The sequence below is a fragment of the Triticum aestivum genome, chromosome 4D (genome assembly GCF_018294505.1).
Source record: "Triticum aestivum cultivar Chinese Spring chromosome 4D, IWGSC CS RefSeq v2.1, whole genome shotgun sequence".
NCBI lineage: Eukaryota > Viridiplantae > Streptophyta > Magnoliopsida > Poales > Poaceae > Triticum > Triticum aestivum.
The window spans coordinates 483,690,003-483,714,202 of NC_057805.1; the positions used below are offsets into that span (position 1 = coordinate 483,690,003).

The window sequence follows — 24,200 nt, forward strand, 5'->3', positions numbered from 1 at the left end:
AGGCCCCTGGCCGCACGAACCGGGACCAATGCTCACATTAGTCCCGGTTCGTGACTAAACCGGGACTAATGTGAATATTGCCCTGTGACCAAAGCCCAGTTTTCTACTGGTGATGGTTAGGAAACTTAACCATCTTTGATTAACGAGCTAGTCTAGTAGAGGCTAGGGACACTGTTTTGTCTATGTATCCACACATGTATCAAGTTTCCGGTGAATACAATTCTAGCATGAATAATAGATATTTATCATGATATAAGGAAATATAAAGAACAACTTTATTATTGCCTCTAGGGCATATTTCCTTCAAGGATAATAGGTGGTGTATATGCGGTTGGAGTGTGTGGCGAGAAAAGTTTTTACCCAATATGGATGGTAGCATAATGTCCGGATCAGTTCACCTTCTTCTCTGTCATGGACATAGTGTCAGTCACATATGACCTTACTATTGCCGTTATGTCGTTTTATTTACTCTTTTTGTTGGACTGGCTGATGTTGGCTATGTGCATCCTAACTAAGTGGAGGCGCTTGATACTACATTTTCTATTAAAGGAAATTGTCGACTCAATAAGATGTCTGACCTCCTCGATCAAAATGGAGCTTGGAAGGTAGATCTGATCTAACAGTACTTTTGCGAAGTTGATGTTGAGGCTATACTTAAAATTCGTACATCCGCTCGGCTGCTTGAGGATTTCATTGTGTGGCCATTTGAAAAGTCGGGTATGTTCTCCCTTAAGACGGGATACAAGTTGGCAATGACTGAACATGAGTTAATTAATGCACTTTTCTGGGGCTACTAGCACAAAGAACTGGAGGTGAGTGATATCTTTGGAACTTGATTTGGAAAGCCTCGGTGCCTAATAAGAAGTGGATTTTCGTGTGGAAAGTGGCCTCTAGTGCCCTGGCCACTAATCCTGATATAAGTATCTATGAAGAACATGGGCCTCCTCATAGCTCAGCGATTTCTGGCCGTCGGATCTCTTGTTTGATGCGTTTTCAGCCATCAGATCAGGCCACTGGAGGACCTCGGCCGTTGGATCGACCCGGTAACACTGCTACAATGAATAGTTACCTCCCGCTGTAAAAGATCTCGTGCCACCGCCTGTAATTCTCGTGCCACGCCGAGGGCATTTTAGTCATTTCATTATAGGGTATAAAATCTCACCAGCTCCCCGTAGAACCCTAGCCGCTCGCCCCGCCGCCTCGCTCGCCCTGCCCTGCCGTCTCGCCCGTCCCGCCGCCCCGCCGTCTCGCCCGCCCCACCTCCCCGCCCCGCCCCGCCCGTCCCGCTCGCCGTGGCCGTGGCCGATGACCGCGGTCCCGTCGTCCCGCCCTGCCCGCCGCGGCGGCCATGGACGGTCCTTGCTGCGCCGCATCCCCCGCCGGTCCTCCTTCTCCTCCTCCCGCACGCGCACCGCGCCCTTACCTCTCTCTCTCCCTACAAACCCTGCACCGCGCCCGCCTCCCAGCCCCGCCGCCGTCCAGGTCCAGCCCCACGCCGTCGTCGTCTTCTTTGCCTAGCGGCCGCCGCCGCACCGCATGCTCGTGTGCAGGGGCGAGAAGGGGAACCACCGCCCGCCCCCGGAGCGCGAGAGGTGAGACAGTGCCCAGATCCACGGCGTCATCGACGCGCCATCGTCGACCTGAGCTACTATGGTCTCACCCTGCTGTGCTCCTTCCCCTCCACGGCTCCTAGCTCGGGTAAGCACCCCCATCCCCATGGCCGTTTCACATTCCAGATCCTCCTTCTCTTATATTTTGTGTGTGTGTGTGCGCGCTCAACTGCTCATGAAGCTTCTCTCTTCTCCATGGACGGACCTCACCAGGCAACAACAAGCCATCTCAAGGGAGTGGATTCTCAAGTCACCCCACTTCCAATCCATGGACGCCATCCACAAGGACCAAGATGACGACACGCACATCCTCCCTCTCCGGCGAGTGATCCCACATCTCCTACCTCTGGCTTCATCTCTTTCTCTTGTGCTGCTCTAGGTAGGTGGTACTATATGCTCTGTTTCATGGCTATGTGTGTAGTGCTTGATGTGCTTCGATTATACTCTTATATCATATCATCGGAAAGATTATGTTCCGTATCTACTATCACCTCCAGATTATTTACTTGTTTGTTTGATATATTCAGAGCTGCAGGCACCCTCCGTGGATGAGGACGACAACCAGGGCATCCATGGTCGACAGCTCGATGGCTCCTCGGGTAAGCAACACCCCCACATGGTCGCTTCAGTTTTCAACGCCTTCTTTTCTGTTTGTGTGGGCTGAAAATGTGTGAGCTTTATATGGCACAAGGGTGTGCATTCACTGATGAATCATTATATCTTTGATATTACGAATGTTTGAAGTCTGAACCTCCTATGTACGACGATGTGTATATTCTGTAAAATGTGTATTTTCATCATTTGTCTGACAGTCTAATACTGAGCTTAAACATGTACTCTTGGATGATATGCGTGAGTTGTGGACTTCCTGCCCTTTATCACAAATCTACAGTACATGCTTCAGAATTTAGTTGGCATAAGATTAATTGTGTTTTTTTATTTTGAGGAGGAAAGAGTACCTTGTTGAACCAACTGTTTGGGACTAATTTTAGGGAGAACCTACTCGGCGGTCCTGATGTTGCACTCGGCAGCGGCGCCGGCGGTGGCATCGTCTTGTTTCAGATTTACTGAATGTGAGTGTGCATCAAGTTTCAGATTTGTGCAAGAATCATCTTGTGTCTTTCGCGTTGTGTCTTTGTGTTGTTGAATTCAGGTTCCTGTCTTTCTGTTCGTGGAAAATCTTGTTCCTCCAAATATATTAGAGAGAGAGAGGATTGCGATCTTGCTTGGGTCGTGTAATCAGATTTAAAGGACACTATTTATAGTAGATAGGCATATGGTTCATTGCTAGCTTACTAGACCTGCGTGGCAAATGCCAGTGTCTATTTATGCAAGGTATAGCTTTCTGGATAAGTAATACCCCTTTATCTGTACATATAGTGGCCATGAAGGGTGGCTGAGCCATCAGGAGCGGCAGCGGTGGCCTGCTGCGGACGCTGCTGCGGCTCCCTGTTCTTCATCGCCTGCGTCTACCTGCTCCGTGCCGACCCCATGTATATCCTCTCCTCCCCGTGCTTCTCTTGCCTGGGAGGCAACTCTTCAGTGTGCTTGACATGGTCCATCTTCTCCTCCCCATTGCTCTCTCTAATCCCCAATGTTCACATTTGGTCTGCTCTTGTCTTGTAGATGTGCAGGAAGAAAAGGGCCATAAGATTGTACAGGCAGAACATGATGTTGTTCTGTTCAACCACATTGCCCCTGGTAAACACGATGTAGGCAGTGTGGCGTGGATAGCCGATGCTTTAAAATAATTGTAGCGTTGATCCACTTTTCACATACTGAATCCTAACAACAGGGAATAAGGGCTAGGATCAAATACAATGAGTAAGTAGCAAAATTAGAACGATAATTGTTGATTAGAAGCATTCATCCGGATGGATTTGTGAGATGCATATATAATGATGGCTCCAGTTCAAGTGATGACATAGCAGTAGCTGAAATAGAAATTCAGTGAGCATCTTCGCGTTAGATTTCATTTAGTTTCAATTAGCATTGGGCACTGGCTGGTTTCAATCTTGCTACCATCTATTTGGGAGCCCCCTTCTAGAGGTTGGCACGGGTAAAGTGGCAGCCACTGATTGCGTTGTAAACAACATGAATAGTGAGCCCGATGAGCAGGCTAACGGTGCGGGCGAGATCAGTTAGTACGACAGATAGAATGTTCATGCATATTGAAATGTGCCTTATTGACTAAATTTGATATTAACATGTGTCGTTCACCTTACGCGCAGATATGGTTGCAAAGGTTGAAGAAGAGTATGTCGATCCGGAGCCTAAGCAAGCTATATTACCACCCCCAGCCAACAGTAAGTTCCTGCAAGACAAACACAACAACATGTGTGTGGCATAAGTAAATAACTGAGTTAATTTTGTTCCTATGATATGACCTGAAACATCTTCGCGTTAGATTTCATGTACTTACTAATGCTTTGACCTGAAACTGGAACCACTGTAGCTGTTCTGCTGCCAATATAACTTTGTTTGCATTTAGTTTGTTGTAATATTAATTCAGGTTCTATAGTCTGCTAGGTTAAGTTGTTTATTTAGTTAAGTTCCCATCTAATTGCCTGAATTAGTCATGTATGGAGAGCAGCTGAAAGTTAGAACAGGGTATGCAACAATAGTGTGATTTATGTTGCTGGAAGTACTGCCAATGCTCTTGTCATTTTTTAGCTTTGCTCTCGGTTTTGTTGGCAAGGGATCTTTGGTCATGAATCCATTGTAGAATGGAAATAGTTCAGCACCAAGGGACAATCGAAATTACTATCATGATATTCTAGGTAGTAATTACTCAAAAATATTTTTTTTTTGTTCTTCCATTTTTCTCCTTTAGTTTGGTATGATGATGAGTTGATGCCCCCGTCATGTAATTATTCCAAGATAGCCTGACTGTAATATTTCTGGGAGAAATATTATTACGAATGGAGAAAGCTTTATTTCAGGCACCTACGGAATGGACTTTTTTATGGCAAATCAATCTTCCCCAACCTAGGTGTCCTGCTTGTTGAGTAACTATCTCAATTCATTGCTCCAAGTTCAGCAGCTCTCTGTCGAGGAAATAATTAAAGGGAAGTCATCATTGTTTGTGGAGCAGCAACCACCAAAGCCCAGGCCAAAGCCACTGCCACAGCCATGGCAATTCCCACCGCCTGGTTGGACGGCACAGTCAGTGGATGACTCCGTTTGTCAAAAGGACGGTTCCGTGGGCGCTGGCATGATTTTGAGAGACGACAAGGGATCTGTGATCTTTATAGCATAGAGACGTCTCTTCTATGTAACGATGCTCTGGAGTCCGAGTTACATGTAATCAGGGAAGACATTGACTTGGCGATACATCGGACTCCCCTGCCAGTTTTAATCTAGTCTGACTGCTCCAATGCTTTATCAGCGATTATGGGGGGGTCTCTGGACAAGTCATCGTATGGCCATTTGATTTCTGAGATCAAAATCTTGATGGAAGATAAGGTGTTTACTCTTGTTAAGATTACTCGTGAATAGAATAGGGTTATGTATTGTTTAGCGAACTTTAGGTGTAGCGGGGATAGCACTGCGTGCTGGCTTAACCAACCCTCTACCGTTGCTGCCGAACGTATTGTTTAGCGAACTATGAAATAAATACCTTATATTCCCCTAAAAAGGTGTTTTTTATTAAAATATACTCCCTCTGTAAATTAATATAAGAGCGTTTAGATAACTAAAGTAGTGAGCTAAACACTCTTATATTACTTTACGGAGGGAGTAGTTATGAAATTTATGTGACAAAAAGATAATACTTTTAAAATTCTGCGTACATGTCTCCACGGTCATAGAGGGGCTGTATATCGGCTGAGATGGAAATGAGGACGTTTTTATAAAAAAACGACGATGTTGATCTAAATACTCTCTCCGTCTCAAAATAAGTATCTCAAACTTTAGTAGAGTACATCCTTGTAGTGGTTACTGAGATTTAGGAATATTGTTTGAGTAAAACATATCCTGCAATATTTCATGCAAGTGAGTATATAATAGACAGACCCAATTTATTATTGTCGATCAATCAGTCTGATATCGTTTATACGGAACAAATCACACATCGCAATTCTCAGATTTATTTCTTTAGCCAACCAAGAAGCTCCCACCAACAGTTTAACATCACACGTACCCGTCATTGACCCAAATGACCTGCCCGTTGATCCACTCAGCGGCGTCGGTGCAGAGGAACCCGACCACCGGCGCGATGTCGCCGACCTCCCCGAGCCGCTCCATCGGGTTGGTCTCCACGGTCTCCCTCACGGTCTCGTCGCTCTTCCCGGCGAAGAACATGTCCGTGGCCGTTGGCCCCGGCGCCACGCAGTTGGCCGTGATCCGCGTGCCCTTGAGCTCCTTGGCCATCGTCCGCACCATGGCCTCCACGGCCGCCTTGGACGCCGTGTAAGCAGAGTACCCCGTCCGGAGCGACCCAACCACGGACGTCGTCAGAGCCACGATCCGGCCGCCTCCGCCGTGGGGCATGCGGTTGGCGGCCTCGCGGAGGCAGAGGAACGTGCCGCGTGTCTTCACGACGAAGGCACGGTCGATGTCCGCCGTGGTGGTGTCGGCGCGGGACGGGTACTTGTCGTCGATCACGCCGGCGTTGGCAACAAGGATGTGCAGCGCGGCACAAACGAAAGTTGTCGCTAGCCGTTTTTCCACTAGTGACCCCCCACTTAACGCAACCGATGTCCTCGTCAGCCCACAGAAATGTTCCCTCTTGGCATATGTATTTGCGTCCAGTCCAGCACATGTGCCATGTCGTGTGCCACAACGGGCCACACGCGCCATGCGCCACATGCCTGCGCACCTGACCCACACATGTCCATGTAATCGTGAGGGTCTGCTCTGATACTAATTGTAACGCCCCGGCCATAGCCACCAGTTCACGGCCGTTATTGCCTGGCGGGGTCTAGACCGACCTCACGGACCAACACTAGTCTTTTCGGCACACTTTGTCCTCACTCGTACGCACGCGGGACCAATTTTTCGGTCGGTCACCCACCCTTAAATTCCTCAAAGCCAAGCACGCATAACTTTAGAGTTCTTTTCAAATGGACTCTAGGAAAAGAAAGAAATCATTGTTGATATAGGTAGATCATTCCTATGAAAACAGACTCTCACATTTGGATATTGATCTGATCGTCAGGAAAGAAAGCTAGTGATGGAAACGTTTCTTTTAGGCACCTTTTAAATAGACGGTCCCATCTAGATATTTCACGTAGTTGAGGAATGCACAATCCCAATATACTAAGGGTAATGTTTAATTTGTGCCCCGCCGACGGGCCGATGCTTCGGCCAGCCGCGTCGCGAGCCACATGATTGGCCTCAAATTGTGCGTTGCGAGCCACATGATCGCTATGAGGCTGGTCATAGTGGGGTAACATGAATAGTATCATGCACTTGGGACTCGCAAACATGCTTATGTGGCAGGCAATTAAAGAAGAGAATTGGTTATAGTAACATAGGTAGATACCGTAACATAATAAATGTGATGCTACTATGTGTCATGCATGGTAATAAATGAGACCATCTATGATACTAATCTATGATACTATGCACTATAGAGGTAGTAATATAGACTAGTAACATATGCATGTTACTAGTCTAAGTTACTCCCCACTATGACCAGCCTGACGATCGCTATGTTCCGCTGGGCTCCACACACCGCTTAGCACTGCAGCATTATCTTCTCACGCATGCTTATCTTCTTAGGCAAACGCCCCAGCCACCCATTCGCACCCATCCTTCCGCTTCTTCTTTCTTCCAGATCGCCTCTGCCCACCACCAGCGCCCCGCTTCTCCTTTTTGTTGCTGCCTGGCTAGACCGGTTTAGGTATGTGCACGGTGCTTAGGTCTATGGTGCGTAGAATACCATGTCATTTACGCTGAGGTTATTGAGGGTATGTTTTTCAATTTGTTCTCCCCGGATCAAAGTCACCTCGGTCTGTGGTCGAATATTACCGTATTATTTACACAAAAAGGTAATGAGGTTATGTCTTCTTGAAAGAAAAAAAGAGTGAAAGTTACCGTGGTGTTCGTACGTGAGCTATCAGCTCTAGTGTGCGTATATTACCATGTTATTTACGCAGAAACTATCGGGGGTATCTTTTTCAACAACGTTTATTCTGGGGTCAAAAGTTACCGCGGTATTTGTACCTGAGTTATCAGCTCTGTTGTCCATGTACTATCATGTTATTTGTTTGTACGTGAGTTATCAACTCGGATAGCAATATATTACCATGTTATTTACATAGAAGTTATCAGAGGTGTGTTTTCAACAACACCCCCTCCCCCCCCCCCAATCTTTTCAGCAACAGTTTCCCCGCGGGTAAAAGTTATCATGATGTCCGTACATAAGCTATGCAATCCATTTTGAGTAAAGTATCATGCTATTTACACAAAATTTATTAGGGGTATGTTTCAAACAACTTTCCCCAGGGTCAAACTTACAAGCTACCGAAACTGCGGTGACTAAATTATCATGCAATTAACACAAAATTTAAAGGGGGGGGGGGGTTGTTTTCGACAACTTTTTTCTCGGGGTCAAAGTTATCACGATATTTGTATGTTAGTTATCATGTTTACGGAGTGTAAAGTATCATGCTATTTACATATAAAGTTACTCGGGGAACTTTTTAACCCCCGTGGGTTAAAGTTACTTCGGTTATAACAACCTTTTCCTTTGGTTAAAGTTACCGTGGTGTTTATAGCTAAGTTATTGAATCTGCGATGTGTCTGTTATCATACGACTTATAACAGAAGTCGTCGGGGTGCGCGAGCGGCGGTGGTGATGCATGCATAGTTGAATAGCAGCGCCCCCCCCCCCCCCCCCCCCCCAAGTTGGGAGCTCCATCGCAACCGCGAGCATCTCACCCGACAGATGTCGAGTCGATCGGGACTGTCGAAAAACATAATGTTAGGTACTTAACTGTTTTGAGGCTTGCGGGCCGGCGTGGCATGCTATGGTATTTACACAAAAAATTACCGGGAGTATGTTTATAATTTTTTCCGGATGGAAGTTATCACGGTGTTTTTATGCAAGTTACCAAGTCGGTGGTGTGTGAATTACCATGCTATTTACATAGAAGTTAAAAGGGTATGTTTCAACAAAAAGAATTCCTCGATCAAAAGTTACCAGGCCCTGGGTGCTAAGTTATCCGGTCCACCTTTCGTAAATTATCATGTTATTTACAAAAAAAATCCAGGATGTGTTGTCAACAACTTTTTCCCGGTCAAAACTACCACGGTGTTTATACGTAATTTATCAGATCGGCAGTGCTCAAAATCATCAGTTTAATCCCCTTGTGAAACACTTTTTTAAAATGTATTTAAAATTGATGTCAACATGTATGCCTCTCCCACTATAGTCAGTAACATGACGCACTACTGAAAAATGAAAAATCAGAAGATATAATGCTTTTTCCCAGTGCGTAATAAAGAAGGATAAAAATGTCCAGTTGCGTTCAAGTGCACAACAAGTAATGCTAGCCCAGTTGGTTAACTGCTTTGATATAGTAGATGACCAGAGTTTGATTCCCGGCTCCAGTAATTTTTTTCTTACATGAATCGCGCCGAAGAAAAAAGGGAAAAAAGGGGATCGCGCGGGAGGAACGGGATCGTATGTGCCTGTAGCTTTTCCGTATTGATTATGCATGAAACATTGTAAAGCAAAAGAAGCTACATTTACATGGGGGGCCACTAGGGATCAGACTACTGATCCCTAGCATCCCATCAGACCAGCCCATGACCATAGGATTAGTACGTGAATGGACGGTAGATCTCTCTACCGAATGCCCAGCTTTTATTACGTGATTCTATAACTGATCCCGAAACTAACGCACGTAGCCGGCCTTGCTTCTTATTATGTAATTCCTCCACTCATCCCTAAAAAAACGTACGTAGCCAGCCTTGCTTCTTATAACGTGTCCATGTAGCCAGCCTTTGCTTCCTAAACGTATTCATGCTGCTTCTACTTCAAACGCTGAACTAAGTTCAGAATGTCTCATCCAATACAGGTAAATGTTTTACATGTTTGATTTAGAAAGAAAAAAAGATAAATTTGCTTAAATTGCTTCGATGTAATAAAAACTTGTATCTTGTGTAAACTTGACTTTTCAAGACAATAGTTTTTTTGCTTCCATCAAGGACACAATCTGCTTCTTTTGTGTGTGAAATTTGATTGGGCCTAACAAAAATTTGTATTCAAGAATTATGCTTCCATGTACCAAAATCTTGCGTCCAAGTATTTTTTTCGCAAGGGAAATTTTGAGTCCCATCAATTACTCTTTTTATTATACATGTGTTTCCACCACAAGAATTTTTTGCTTCCATCCACTACACATGTGTTTCCACTGTAAAAATAATTTGCTTCTAACACAACGTAAGTTTTCTCTGCACTTTGTCCGTACATACAACACACGTTTCGGAAATGCTACAAATTAGCTTCCTTCTAGACACAAATAGTAAAGTGCTTCCTAAGTTCATATTGTTTATTTTCTAAAGACTATGGACTTGATTCCCTTCATCTAGCAGGATGGTCATGCTCATTGGGAGGTAGATCCACATTTGGCCATGCTTCTTAGTGCATGCACTAGTTGCCTTCATATATACCTATATCACTGACACCGATCGACCCTGAAGAGGGCACACACAACTGCTTGAAGCATGCATCGGTTAGGCATGATGCATATGTATCGGATGTAGGAAGCAACAAATGGTATTATATGTACCTGCAGTACTGATGAAGAGAAAGCTTACATGAGAATGACACAGACAAAATTTGGAAGCTATAACCATGGAAGCAAACTACCTAAACCGTAGAAACATATGTAGGGAGTATAATATGGCAGCATGTCATGTTTCAATGGTGATAACAAGGACAATTACTAAATTGTAAAATAAGACGCACGAAGCATTTGTAGCAAATACTATCAAAGAAACTAGAATGTGCATCCAAAAAAATTCAGAATTTGCTTCCATAAAATAAAACTGTGGAATCTAGGCACAGTTCAAACACCACTAGCCGATGGTCACCATGCTCCGTTTTCGAAGTTGGTCGTGCTTCATTGCGATCATAATCGTGCTTCTATTTGATGGCGGACATGCATCCTTCAATGCTGGGCATGCATGGTAGTTGTACTTCATTCCGATATCGGCCATGCTTCCTTGTGATGGTAGTTGTGCTTCCTTCATATGGTGGGCGTGCTTCTTTTATATCGCCATGCTTATCAGCTTTAGAAGGACATGGTTAGAGCGGCACTGCAACAACGATGCACCATTAGTCAAGATCTCCTTTACAGCAAAGTAGGACAACTGAATATCAAATTAAAACTAAGTCAACCTAGAACGCGAGCCACTGTTTCGTGCAGCTGGCCAGGCGTGCTTCCATCGCTGTCAAGAAAGCATGGCACTAAGAAAGCAATCTCATGTCGCTTGGTGACTGCCCGATGCCTATTCAGCCTCCGGATGGGCATCACGGCCACCTACTAATCTACCACATAAGAATCAACCATAAGAGAATTAAATCATTGTGATATGGCCAGCAAAATCAGTGAGGAACACACATTGAATCAACTACCATTGTGATGTGACCGCTCACCATGGAATCGGCCATCAAACTTATCGCTCACGGTCGCCGGTGCCCGCTCTTGTTGGCCGTGTCAGACTGCGGTCGTGGTGTCGTGGAGAATTAGCACCTCGGCAGATCACAGCCATGAGTGTCGTGGAGGTGGACAAGATGATCCGGTGGGGAGGAATAGGGGAAAGGGGCTGGCCGGTGAGGTGGTCGTGCTGCTCGACGACGATGACGGGAGAGGGAGGCGGGTGTGTGCGAGGCAGGCGTAGAAGCCGATCTGGGCGAGGCGAGCTCGGCGTTGTGCGTGAAGTTGGCGACGAGTGGAGTCAGGAGGGATCGGAGGCGATTGATTAGGGAGCGATTACATGCGGGGGTTGCGGGATGTTATTTCCGGCCGAAGGGATTTTCGTTTTTTTACATTTCAAGCACATTCCATGAGCGTTAGATTCAAGCTGAATCGACGGCCATTGACTAGTCTGGCGCTCGTCTCCTACCAGACTACAGATAGGAAGTGTTTCCCATTTACATGCTCGATTTGAAGACTTCCCAGCTGGGTGAAGAAGCTTTATGACAATCATCCAGATCACTTCAATAGGCCCAAGTTGAGCATATGTTAGATGGCCTGCATGCAAGGCGTAGTATTTCACTTGGTTGAGAATGCAATTACAGTAGGGACCTCTTCTTTCATGTGTCCAGAAAAATTTATCTATGTATGTGTGTGTTATGCGTGCTTGTGCTGCTTGCGCATATGGCCGAAGATCAAATCAAGATGCTTAGCAAATGTACTTGCTTCCCTGTACATTTAGATTTTTTCAGGAAACTCACCATACAACTGCCTTTTTATTTAGAGAAAAAATAGACTACAAAGTTGCATATTTGCTCCTGTCTATTTTGAAATCGCTACTCTCGGAGGGCCTCAGTTGGACGTCGTGCAGCGGCAGGGCTGTGGTTCACCGACGACGGCGGCGGCGGCACTCCGACCGTCCATCTTCTCCTCCCCTTTCTTCATCTTATATCCCCCGCCTCCACCCAAATTGTATTCCACCATTGCCCCTGACAGCATGCATCTGCCACCGATTGGCGCAGCCACACCACAATTGGGCACCGTCCTCTGCCCCTATCTTGAGTACTTCTCCAAGGTCGCCGCCCTCGGGGTGCCTGTCCCTTAGTTACCACCCCATGCAGCGCCCCCACCTATCAGTTGCTGTCCCCATATGACCATTGCACACTACAACTCGCCTCTCTCAGTTTCTATACCCCGCATCCCCCCCCCCCCCTCCCGAGCGTGAAATTAGAGTGTTAGAAAAAAATCAAGGGATCTAGAGGAATAGAGATTGCTCATTGTAACTGTTGGAAAATTAGATAATTCATAATTGTGTTGTTATTTAGTAAGATTGCTCACGGTAATTCAGTTGCAATAGTCCTAAATAAGGTTGACCGTTCTTTCACTGGATAATCTACCCGCATATGCATCAACATTCTTATGAGGAACAAATGCATTGGCATATCATGTGCAGGGGGTGACATGCGGTATTATGGCAGTTCTTTTTATTTGTTTCTTTCTATGTTGGATAAGGTCTACTACTATTTTTCATAATTGGTACATGTAATTTCAGCACACATATCACAATGGATGGCAAATATATGTAAAAACTTAGATTTGTCCCATTTGTTATACAATGCATCGCTATTTCTTCAGTCGTTGTAGTTTCTAACCATGGTAAAACTGCTCAATTGTCTAGCCCAAATGATCTTGAAGCTCAGAAGCAACAACAGGTAGGATGTATGGTCTGAATTTTTGCACCGAGATTCAAATGATATCATAGCTCATATGATGCACAACGTTTCTGAAAATCTAGGAACCTATGATCAAATTTAGTTTAGGACTTAGGAGGACGAGAATAAATATCACATATCACGAAACGACGTCCCAAAGAACACTACACTACTAGAAAAAGGCTTACTAGTGGCGCACCAGTTTTGCCTACTAATGGCGCACTACTGGTGCGCCACTAGCACCGCGCCACTAGAATATTTTAGTAATGGCGCACCACAGGTGCGCCATTAGTATCTGGTATACTAATGGCGCACCACGGGTGCGCCATTAGTATCCCAAAGGTGCGCCATTAGTAACTGGTATACTAATGGCGCACCAGATGGAAGTGCTCCATTAGTAACATTATTTTTAAAAAAAATCATTTTTTCTTAATCTCAGGTCACTATTTCACATATGAGATATCCAACACATATATATACAACCAGCATCCATATAACAATCATATCCAACACACAAGTTTCATCATATATACATACATAGCCAACACATAGTTCCATCGTTACATATTACAAAAGTTTCACATTGTTCATCCAATACCGTTATCCATCCAACACCATATTACAAAAGTTTCACATAGTTCAGTTCTCATTGTTCTTCTCCTTTTCCTTCCTCAGCCTGATGCGCCAAGAGCGGCGAGGCGGTGGAGGCAGCTGTGGGATGTAGTCTTCTACCACAATTGGCGTGGTCATGTCGCCCAGCTGTGGGATCGTCGGCGCCACCACCGGTGCGTGGTCATTGTCAGGCACCACCACCATCGCGAGGCCACCTTCAGGCAGGACGGGCACGACCATCGCTAGGTCATCCTCAGCCACCACCATCTCTTGCCCATGGTCAGCCACCACCATCTCTTGCCCATGGTCAGCCACCACCATCTCTTGCCCTTGGTCAGCCACCACCAGCGCTAGGTCATCCTCAGCCTGATGCCCATCGTCATCCTGCAGCTCCTCATCCCCACTCTGCTCCTCTTCTCCCCCACTCCAGTCTGGATCATCCTTCTTGCTGTCTTTGCTGCTGCCAGAATCACTGCTGCTTTCGCTAAAGCCAGAATCGCTGCTACTTTGGCTGTAGCCAGTGTCGCTGCTGCTGCTCCCATTGCCTGTCCAAATGCAACAATGGCCGTTAACAATCGATGTGAGACAAAGCCAAATGTAGAGGAATAAGAAGAGGCAGAACGCACTGGCATCTTCGTCGTCAGCGTAGCGCATGCGACACATAGTCGTGTTGAAAACCTTCACGATGAGCATTGTGGCATCATCGTCGTACCTGAAGAGAAGAAAGTACCCGGTCCGCAGGTCGTAGGCACTGTAGAACTTGTCCCAGCCACGGCACAGGTACATGTGGCCCTCCTCGATCACCAACTCCACGTCCCACAGCCTGCGAACCCCGCCGCCGGCCTGTCGGAGCTTCACATTATGTGGCGGATCTTCACCCAGCATGTTCATAAAAGTGTCAGGCAGCCTCTGCAATTTGGGACAAGGAGTGATGTAGCAAACAACAGAGTTATCATAATGAGATGGGTGAAGGGGAGATCTCTCGTTTTATATACCTGCCTCGTGGCTGATACTGAAGTCCCAAGTATGACACTGAAGAACTCGAAAGCATCCAACTCGTACTCCGGTGAGGCAGAGCGGCGGTGGCTGCTTCCCCCCATCTCTGATAAGCAGCAGAAGAGACCAATTCAAGTTAGCAATAGATTCAAGTGAATGTATCTTTTATTGCAAAGCCACAACTTAGCAATAGATCCAAAGTTAACGATTGGCACCTAGAAAAGCATTTCAACATCTTCACAGATTTTACTAGCTACAATACATTCAAAAAATAAATGATATACAGTTTGTATCTCTTTGCAATGAACACACTCTAGGGGTTTTGCCATCCCCCTTTTCCTTAGATTGTCACAAGTCATGATTTTGTTCTGGGAGAACATCCAAATGAAACCTTATACCCTAGGGGGCAATTTAATACTCCATACTACAGGAAGATACAAAGGTTGCATCCATTGAGCTCCAGCTGCAGCTGCAGCTGAGGTATCCATGAGCCATCATGCCAGCCAGCCAGGAAATAAACTTTACTTTCCAAAGGAAAAAAAATACAATGCATATATAGATAGATGAGCATGTTCAGTTTACAAGAATGAATATAAACAAGCAAAGAATGCATGCATGCATATCAAGAGTTGGCATCTACAGGTTCTCCAAAATGAGTAGAAAGGGAGCATGCTGACATCTATACAAGCCAATAATGATTTACTACTCAATGGAACAGGGTAAGATAAACACCAGTCAATAAATTTACTACATCAAAAGGAGTAAAACTCAACAATGCAGCACTATCTCTGAACCTAACCTTTGTTTAGTATGGGTATGACAAATCAATGAGTTGGTCATCACAATGTTTCTACTGCTGTAAATTCAGAGATAGTCCACAGGTTTTCATTCTTCTTCTTCTTACTGTCAAAATTTTCATTCTTCTTCTTACTGTCAAAATTCAGAGTAGATTCTAGCCTTATTTGTACTGCTTGTGCTTGTAGTAGTAAGATTCAGGAGTAGGAGATCACAAAAGTACAGTCCACAGGTTACTCCAAGTTTCTGAATTTTCAGTAAATTTTCTGTAAGAAAAGAACTAAAAGAAAAGAAATCCTAGGGTTAAAAAATCTGGAGCAAGTCCTAGCAGAACCACAAAATGTTCATCTACTCCTAGGATGTCCTGTTCATAATTCTAGTTCATGTCCTACGATGTGCTATTCATAATTGTTAATCCAAACAGCAGATACACAAGCACTGGATTTTACAAATGTCCAAACAGTGTCATATCTGAAATGTATGATTTTCAGTAGCAGAGATTCAGAGTCATTAGTTTTGAGTGTACATCGTGAAAAACCTAGAGGACGCCGGCGGGGAGAGAAACCTAGGGGGAAGGAGGGGAGGAGAGAGGAGGAATCACCTGGAGGACGCCGGCGTCGAGGAGGCTGCGGGCGGCGATCCGGAGGAAGGGGCCCGTGATGTCGTCGGCGTCCTTGGCCGCCTTCTTGACCTTCCGAGCAGAAGAAGGCACGGGTGGTGAGAGGAGGAGGAGGAGAAGCTAGGGGGATGGGGGAAGGGAGGGAGGGGACGTACGTGCTGGGGCGGGGCGGCGAAGGAGCGGCGGGCGCGGGGGCGGCGGCGCGAGGGAGCTGCAGTGGTGGGGGCGGCGGGGGTGGAGTCCGGCGGCGGTCGGGGCGGCGGCGTCGAGGCAGCGCAAGACCACAGCGGCGGACGACGTGCAGGCGCGGCGGACGGAGGGGGCGGAGCAAGGGGGCAGCGGCGTACGGTTGGGGTCGAGGAGTGGGGGATCTGGCGAGCGAGGGAGGGAGGGAGGCGACAGTGCGAGGGGAACAAGCGATTCTAATGGCGCACCTCCCCCTGGTGCGCCATAAGTACGTCGATTCTAATGGCGCACCTCCCCCTGGTGCGCCATAAGTACGTCGATTCTAATGGCGCACCTCCCCCTGGTGCGCCATTAGAATTTTGTTTTACTTACTAGCCCGACTGGTCAGGTTATATTCCACCTAACCCTATCTCCATCAGAACACGCCCACTAGCCCGACTGGTCAGCACGCAGCACACACTAGGAGGTCCTGGGTTCGATTCCCAGGCTCCCCAATTTTTATTTTTATGCATTTAAAATGTTGTTTGATATTTATTTGTGTTTAAATATGTTCAAACTTGTTTAAATCATAACAGTAATATTTTTTTATAAAAACAGTAATGATTTTTTAAAAAATGTCATCAAATTTGTTATTTGAAAATATAATCAAATTTGCTTTTTTTTGCAAATTTAGTTGCATTCATTTGTGACGGTGGAGCGGGCCGGGGAGGGTGCGGGGGAGAGGGTGCGGGGGGTCGTCGGCGACGGCCGGTGGAGCGGGGGAGGGTGCGGTGGGTCGTCGGCGACGGTGGAGTGGGGGAGGGTGCGGGCCGGGGGTCGGCGGCAGCGGCCGGTGGAGCGGGGGAGGGAAATATTCTTTCTCTCCGAAACCACCTGCCCCGCAAGATATCCGAAACCGAGATAGTCGTGCACCGTCGTGAGCAGTGCGGCTCTCATAGGGAAATATTCTTTCTCTGCGGCGTCCCACGTATCAACCAACTGCCCCAGGTGCGCCATTAGTAGTTTTGCAAAAAAGTAAAAAAAAATAAAAAAAACTATTGTAGTGGCGCACTATGTTCCTGGTGCGCCATTACTAGTTACAACTAGTAATGGCGCACTATGTCCTGGTGCGCCATTAGTATGTCTGGCAAAATAAAAAAATAAAAAATTTGTTACTAATGGCGCACCGTGTGTCTGGTGCACCATTAGTGTATTTCACACTAATGGCGCACCAGCACATGGTGCGCCACTGCTACATAGCAATGGCGCACCACATATCTAGTGCGCCATTAGTGGCCATTCCATCTATAGCCCTTTTCCTAGTAGTGCTACTCTCAATATGTCATTGTTCTTGTCATCAGCAGCCCGTCATTTTCTCCCATTGCAACGCACGGGCATTTGTGCTAGTAGTGATAAAGTAAAACAATTACATGGCGTGTGCATCTCATACAATAAAGCGTCAACCATAAAGCTCCTGCCAGTTGCCGATAACTTTTACAAAACATAATCATCTCATACAATAACATACATCACATCATGTCTTGACCATATCACATCACAACATGCCCCGCAAAAACAAGTTAGACATCCTCTACTTTGCTGTAGCAAGTTTTACGTGACTGCTACGGGCTTCTAGTAAGAACCGTTCTTATCTACGCATCAAAACCACAATGATATTTCGTCAAGTTTGTTGTTTTAACCTTCAACAAGGACCGGCCGTAGTCAAATTCGATTCAACTAAAGTTGGAGAAACAGACACCTGCCAGCCACCTTTATGCAAAACAAGTTGCATGTCTGTCTGTGGAACCGGTCTCATGAACGTGGTCATGTAAGGTTGGTCGGGGCCGCTTCATCCAACAATACCGTCGAATCAAAATAAGACGTTGGTGGTAAGTAGTATGACTCTCACCGCCTACAACTCTTTGTGTTCTGCTCGTGCATATCATCTACACATAGACCTGGCTCGGATGTCACTGTTGGGGAACGTAGCATGCAATTTCAAAAAAATTCCTACGATCACGCAAGATCTATCTAGGAGATGCATAGCAACGAGAGGGGAAGCGTTAGCTTAATGCGGTTGATGTAGTCGAACGTCTTCTCGATTCAACCGATCAAGCACCGAACGTACGGCACCTCCGAGTTCTGCACACGTTCAGCTCAATGACGTCTCTCGAACTCTTGGTCCAGCAAAGTTTCGAGGGAGAGTTTCGTCAGCATGACGGCGTGGTGATGGTGATGGTGACGTGATATGTGCAGGGCTTCGCCTAAGCACTACGACAATATGACCGGAGGAGTAAACGGTGGAGGGAGGCACCGCACACGGCTAAGAACAATTGATGTGCCTTAGAGGTGCCCCCCCCCCCCCGCCCCGTATATAAAGGCGAGAGAGGGGAAGAGGCCGGCCTAGGGGCGCGCCAAGTGGGGGGAGTCCCACTTGGACTCCTAGTCCAATTCGCCCCCCCCCCCTTTCCTTTTACCGGATGGGGAAAGGGGGAAGGAGAGGGAGAAGGAGAAGGAAAGGGGGGCCGCGCCCCCTCCCCTTGTCCAATTCGGACTCCTCCCTTGGGAGGGGGCGCGCGCCACCCTTGTGGGCTGCCTTGCCTCCCTCCTATGGCACATAGGGCCCATATCTTCCCCGGGGGGGTTCTGGTAACCCCCCCCCCCCCCCCCCCCCCCCCGTACTCCGATACGTACCCAATACATTCCTAAACACTTCCGGTGTCCGAATACTATCGTCCAATATATCAATCTTTACCTCTCGACCATTTCGAGACTCCTCGTCATGTCCGTGATCTCATCCGGGAGTCCAAACAACATTCGGATACCAAATCACATAACTCATAATACAAATCGTCATCAAACGTTAAGTGTGCGGACCCTACGGGTTCGAGAACTATGTAGACATGACCGAGACACCTCTCCGGTCAGTAACCAATAGCATAACCTGGATGCTCATATTGGCTCCCACATATTCTATGAAGATCTTTATCGGTCGAACCGCAATGACAACATACGTTATTCCCTTTATCATCGGTATGTTACTTGCCCGAGATTCGATCGTCGGTATCCTCATACCTAGTTCAATCTCGTTACCGGCAAGTCTCTTTACTCGTTCCATAATGCATCATCCCGTAACTAACTCATTAGTCACATTGCTTGCAAGGCTTATTATGATGTGCATTACCGAGAGGGCCCAGAGATACCTCTCCGATACTCGGAGTGACAAATCCTAATCTCGATCTATGCCAACCCAACACAACACCTTCGGAGATACCTGTAGAGCATCTTTATAATCACCCATTTACGTTGTGACGTTTGATAGCACACAAGGTATTCCTCCGGTATCCGGGAGTTGCATAATCTCATAGTCAAAGGAACATGTATAAGTCATGAAGAAAGCAATAGCAATAAAACTTAACGATTATTATGCTAAACTAACGGATGGGTCTTGTCCATCACATCATTCTCCTAATGATGTGACCCCGTTCATCAAATGACAACACATGTCTATGGTTAGGAAACTTAACCATCTTTGATTAACGAGCTAGTCTAGTAGATGCTAGGGACACTGTTTTGTCTATGTATCCACACATGTATCAAGTTTCCGGTGAATACAATTCTAGCATGAATAATAGATATTTATCATGATATAAGGAAATATAAAGAACAACTTTATTATTGCCTCTAGGGCATATTTCCTTCAAGGATAATAGGTGTTGTATATGCGGTTGGAGTGTGTGGCGAGAAAGGTTTTTACCCAATATGGATGGTAGCATAATCTCCGGATCGGTTCACCTTCTTCTCTGTCATGGACATAGTGTCAGTCTCATATGACCTTACTATTACTGTTATGTCATTTTATTTACTCTTTTTGTTGGACTGGTTGATGTTGGCTATGTGCATCCTAACTAAGTGGAGGCGCTTGATACTACATTTTATATTAAAGGCAATTGTCGACTCGATAAGATGTCTGACCTCCTCGATCAAAATGGAGCTTAGAAGGTAGATCTGATCTAACAGTACTTTTGCGAAGTTGATGTTGAGGCTATACTTAAAATTCGTACATCCGCTCGGCTGCTTGAGGATTTCATTGTGTGGCCATTTGAAAAGTCAGGTATGTTCTCCGTTAAGACGGGATACAAGTTGGCAATGACTGAACATGAGTTAATGCACTTTTCTGGGGCTACTAGCACAAAGAACTGGAGGTGAGCGCTATCTTTGGAACTTGATCTGGAAAGCCTCGGTGCCTAATAAGAAGAGGATTTTCGTGTGGAAAGTGGCCTCTAGTGCCCTGGCCACTAATCCTGATATAAGTATCTAGGGAGAACATGGGCCTCCTCATAGCTCAGCGATTTCTGGCCGTCGGATCTCTTGTTTGATGTGTTTTCAGCCGTCGGATCAGGCCACTGGAGGACCTCGGCCGTTGGATCGACCCGGTAACACTGCTACAATGAATAGTTACCTCCCGCTGTAAAAGATCTTGTGCCACCGCCTGTAATTCTCGTGCCACGCCGAGGGCATTTGTCATTTTATTATAGGGTATAAAATCTCACCAGCTCCCCGTAGAACCCTAGCCGCTCGCCCCGCCGCCTCGCTCGCCCTGCCCTGCCGTCTCGCCCGTCCCGCCGCCCCGCCGTCTCGCCCGCCCCACCTCCCCGCCCCGCCCCGCCCGTCCCGCTCGCCGTGGCCATGGCCGATGACCGCGGCCCCGCCGTCCCGCCCTACCGTCTCGCCCGTCCCGCCGCCCCGCCGTCTCGCCCGCCCCACCGCCCCGCCCCGCCCTGCCCGTCCCGCTCGCCTTGGCCATGGCCGATGACCACGGCCCCGCCGTCCCGCCCTGCCCGCCGCGGCGGCCATGGACGGTCCTTGCTGCGCCGCATCCCCCGCCGGTCCTCCTTCTCCTCCTCCCGCACGCGCGCCGCGCCCTCACCTCTCTCTCTCCCTCCAAACCCTGCATCGCGCACGCCTCCCAGCCCCGCCGCCGTCCAGGTCCAGCCCCACGCCGCCATCGTCTTCTTTGCCCAGCGGCCGCCGCCGCACCGCATGCTCGTGTGCAGGGGCGAGAAGGGGAACCATCGCCCGCCCCCGGAGCGCGAGAGGTGAGACAGCGCCCAGATCCACGGCGGCATCGACGCGCCGTCGTCGACCTGAGCCGCTATGGTCTCACCCTGCTGTGCTCCTTCCCCTCCACGGCTCCTAGCTCGGGTAAGCACCCCCATCCCCATGGCCGTTTCACATTCCAGATCCTCCTTCTCTTATCTTTTGTGTGTGTGTGTGTGTGTGTGTGTGTGTGTGTGCTCAACTGCTCATGAAGCTTCTCTCTTCTCCATGGATAGACCTCACCAGGCAACAACAAGACATCTCAAGGGAGTGGATTCTCAAGTCACCCCACGTCCAATTCATGGACGCCATCCACAAGGACCAAGATGACGACGCGCACATCCTCCCTCTCCGGTGAGTGATCCCACATCTCCTACCTCTGGCTTCATCTCTTTCTCTTGTGCTGCTCTAGGTAGGTGGTACTATATGCTCTGTTTCATGGCTATGTGTGTAGTGCTTGATGTGCTTCGATTATACTCTTGTATCATATCATGGGAAAGATTATGTTCCGTATCTACTATCACCTCCAGATTACTTACTTGTTTGTTTGATATATTCAGAGCTGCAGGCACCCTCCGTGGATGAGGACGACAACCAAGGCATCCATGGTCGACAGCTCGATGGCTCCTCGGGTAAGCAACACCCCCACATGGTCGCTTCAGTTTTCAACGCCTTCTTTTCTGTTTGTGTGGGCTGAAAATGTGTGAGCTTTATATGGCACAAGGGTGTGCATTCACTGATGAATCATTATATCTTTGATATTACGAATGTTTGAAGTCTGAACCTCCTATGTACGACGATGTGTATATTCTGTAAAATGTGTATTTTCATCATTTGTCTGACAGTCTAATACTGAGCTTAAACATGTACTCTTGGATGATATGCGTGAGTTGTGGACTTCCTGCCCTTTATCACAAATCTACAGTACATGCTTCAGAATTTAGTTGGCATAAGATTAATTGTGTTTTTTATTTTGAGGAGGAAAGAGTACCTTGTTGAACCAACTGTTTGGGACTAATTTTAGGGAGAACCTACTCGGCGGTCCTGATGTTGCACTCGGCAGCGGCGCCGGCGGTGGCATCGTCTTGTTTCAGATTTACTGAATGTGAGTGTGCATCAAGTTTCAGATTTGTGCAAGAATCATCTTGTGTCTTTCGCGTTGTGTCTTTGTGTTGTTGAATTCAGGTTCCTGTCTTTCTGTTCGTGGAAAATCTTGTTCCTCCAAATATATTAGAGAGAGAGAGAGGATTGCGATCTTGCTTGGGTCGTGTAATCAGATTTAAAGGACACTATTTATAGTAGATAGGCATATGGTTCATTGCTAGCTTGCTAGACCTGCGTGGCAAATGCCAGTGTCTATTTATGCAAGGTATAGCTTTCTGGATAAGTAATACCCCTTTATCTGTACATATAGTGGCCATGAAGGGTGGCTGAGCCATCAGGAGCGGCAGCGGTGGCCTGCTGCGGACGCTGCTGCGGCTCCCTGTTCTTCATCGCCTGCGTCTACCTGCTCCGTGCCGACCCCATGTATATCCTCTCCTCCCCGTGCTTCTCTTGCCTGGGAGGCAACTCTTCAGTGTGCTTGACATGGTCCATCTTCTCCTCCCCATTGCTCTCTCTAATCCCCAATGTTCACATTTGGTCTGCTCTTGTCTTGTAGATGTGCAGGAAGAAAAGGGCCATAAGATTGTACAGGCAGAACATGATGTTGTTCTGTTCAACCACATTGCCCCTGGTAAACACGATGTAGGCAGTGTGGCGTGGATAGCCGATGCTTTAAAATAATTGTAGCGTTGATCCACTTTTCACATACTGAATCCTAACAACAGGGAATAAGGGCTAGGATCAAATACAATGAGTAAGTAGCAAAATTAGAACGATAATTGTTTATTAGAAGCATTCATCCGGATGGATTTGTGAGATGCATATATAATGATGGCTCCAGTTCAAGTGATGACATAGCAGTAGCTGAAATAGAAATTCAGTGAGCATCTTCGTGTTAGATTTCATTTAGTTTCAATTAGCATTGGGCACTGGCTGGTTTCAATCTTGCTACCATCTATTTGGGAGCCCCCTTCTAGAGGTTGGCACGGGTGAAGTGGCAGCCACTGATTGCGTTGTAAACAACATGAATAGTGAGCCCGATGAGCAGGCTAACGGTGCGGGCGAGATCAGTTAGTACGACAGATAGAATGTTCATGCATATTGAAATGTGCCTTATTGACTAAATTTGATATTAACATGTGTCGTTCACCTTACGCGCAGATATGGTTGCAAAGGTTGAAGAAGAGTATGTCGATCCGGAGCCTGAGCAAGCTATATTACCACCCCTAGCCAACAGTAAGTTCCTGCAAGACAAACACAACAACATGTGTGTGGCATAAGTAAATAACTGAGTTAATTTTGTTCCTATGATATGACCTGAAACATCTTCGCGTTAGATTTCATGTACTTACTAATGCTTTGACCTGAAACTGGAACCACTGTAGCTGTTCTGCTGCCAATATAACTTCGTTTGCATTTAGTTTGTCGTAATATTAATTCAGGTTCTATAGTCTGCTAGGTTAAGTTGTTTATTTAGTTAAGTTCCCATCTAATTGCCTGAATTAGTCATGTATGGAGAGCAGCTAAAAGTTAGAACAGGGTATGCAACAATAGTGTGATTTATGTTGCTGGAAGTACTGCCAATGCTCTTGTCATTTTTTAGCTTTGCTCTCGGTTTTGTTGGCAAGGGGTCTTTGGTCATGAATCCATTGTAGAATGGAAATAGTTCAGCACCAAGGGACAATCGAAATTACTATCATGATATTCTAGGTAGTAATTACTCAAAAATATTTTTTTTGTTCTTTCCATTTTTCTCCTTTAGTTTGGTATGATGATGAGTTGATGCCCCGTCATGTAATTATTCGAAGATAGCCTGACTGTAATATATCTGGGAGAA

At 46.6% G+C, this 24,200-nt stretch overlaps 1 protein-coding gene and 2 long non-coding RNA genes across 3 annotated transcripts; 2 read left to right on the forward strand and 1 right to left on the reverse strand.

Moving 5' to 3' along the window:
- The first annotated feature begins 2,232 nt into the window (after window positions 1–2,232).
- Window positions 2,233–4,305, forward strand: LOC123100457 (uncharacterized). The gene is made up of 4 exons (XR_006448403.1): window positions 2,233–2,501; window positions 2,603–2,683; window positions 2,991–3,322; window positions 3,842–4,305. It is a non-coding gene; the product is annotated as an uncharacterized lncRNA (long non-coding RNA).
- A 1,216-nt stretch (window positions 4,306–5,521) lies between these two features.
- Window positions 5,522–6,419, reverse strand: LOC123098854 (NADPH-dependent aldehyde reductase-like protein, chloroplastic). Its single transcript, XM_044520934.1, has 2 exons — window positions 5,752–6,419; window positions 5,522–5,585 (listed from the first exon to the last, which is right to left on the reverse strand). Exons 1-2 carry the CDS (start codon window positions 6,417–6,419, stop codon window positions 5,522–5,524), a joined length of 732 nt encoding a protein of 243 aa, XP_044376869.1.
- A 15,495-nt stretch (window positions 6,420–21,914) lies between these two features.
- LOC123098855 (uncharacterized) lies at window positions 21,915–22,984 on the forward strand. Its single transcript, XR_006447993.1, has 3 exons — window positions 21,915–22,183; window positions 22,284–22,364; window positions 22,674–22,984. It is a non-coding gene; the product is annotated as an uncharacterized lncRNA (long non-coding RNA).
- The last annotated feature ends 1,216 nt before the right edge of the window (window positions 22,985–24,200 follow it).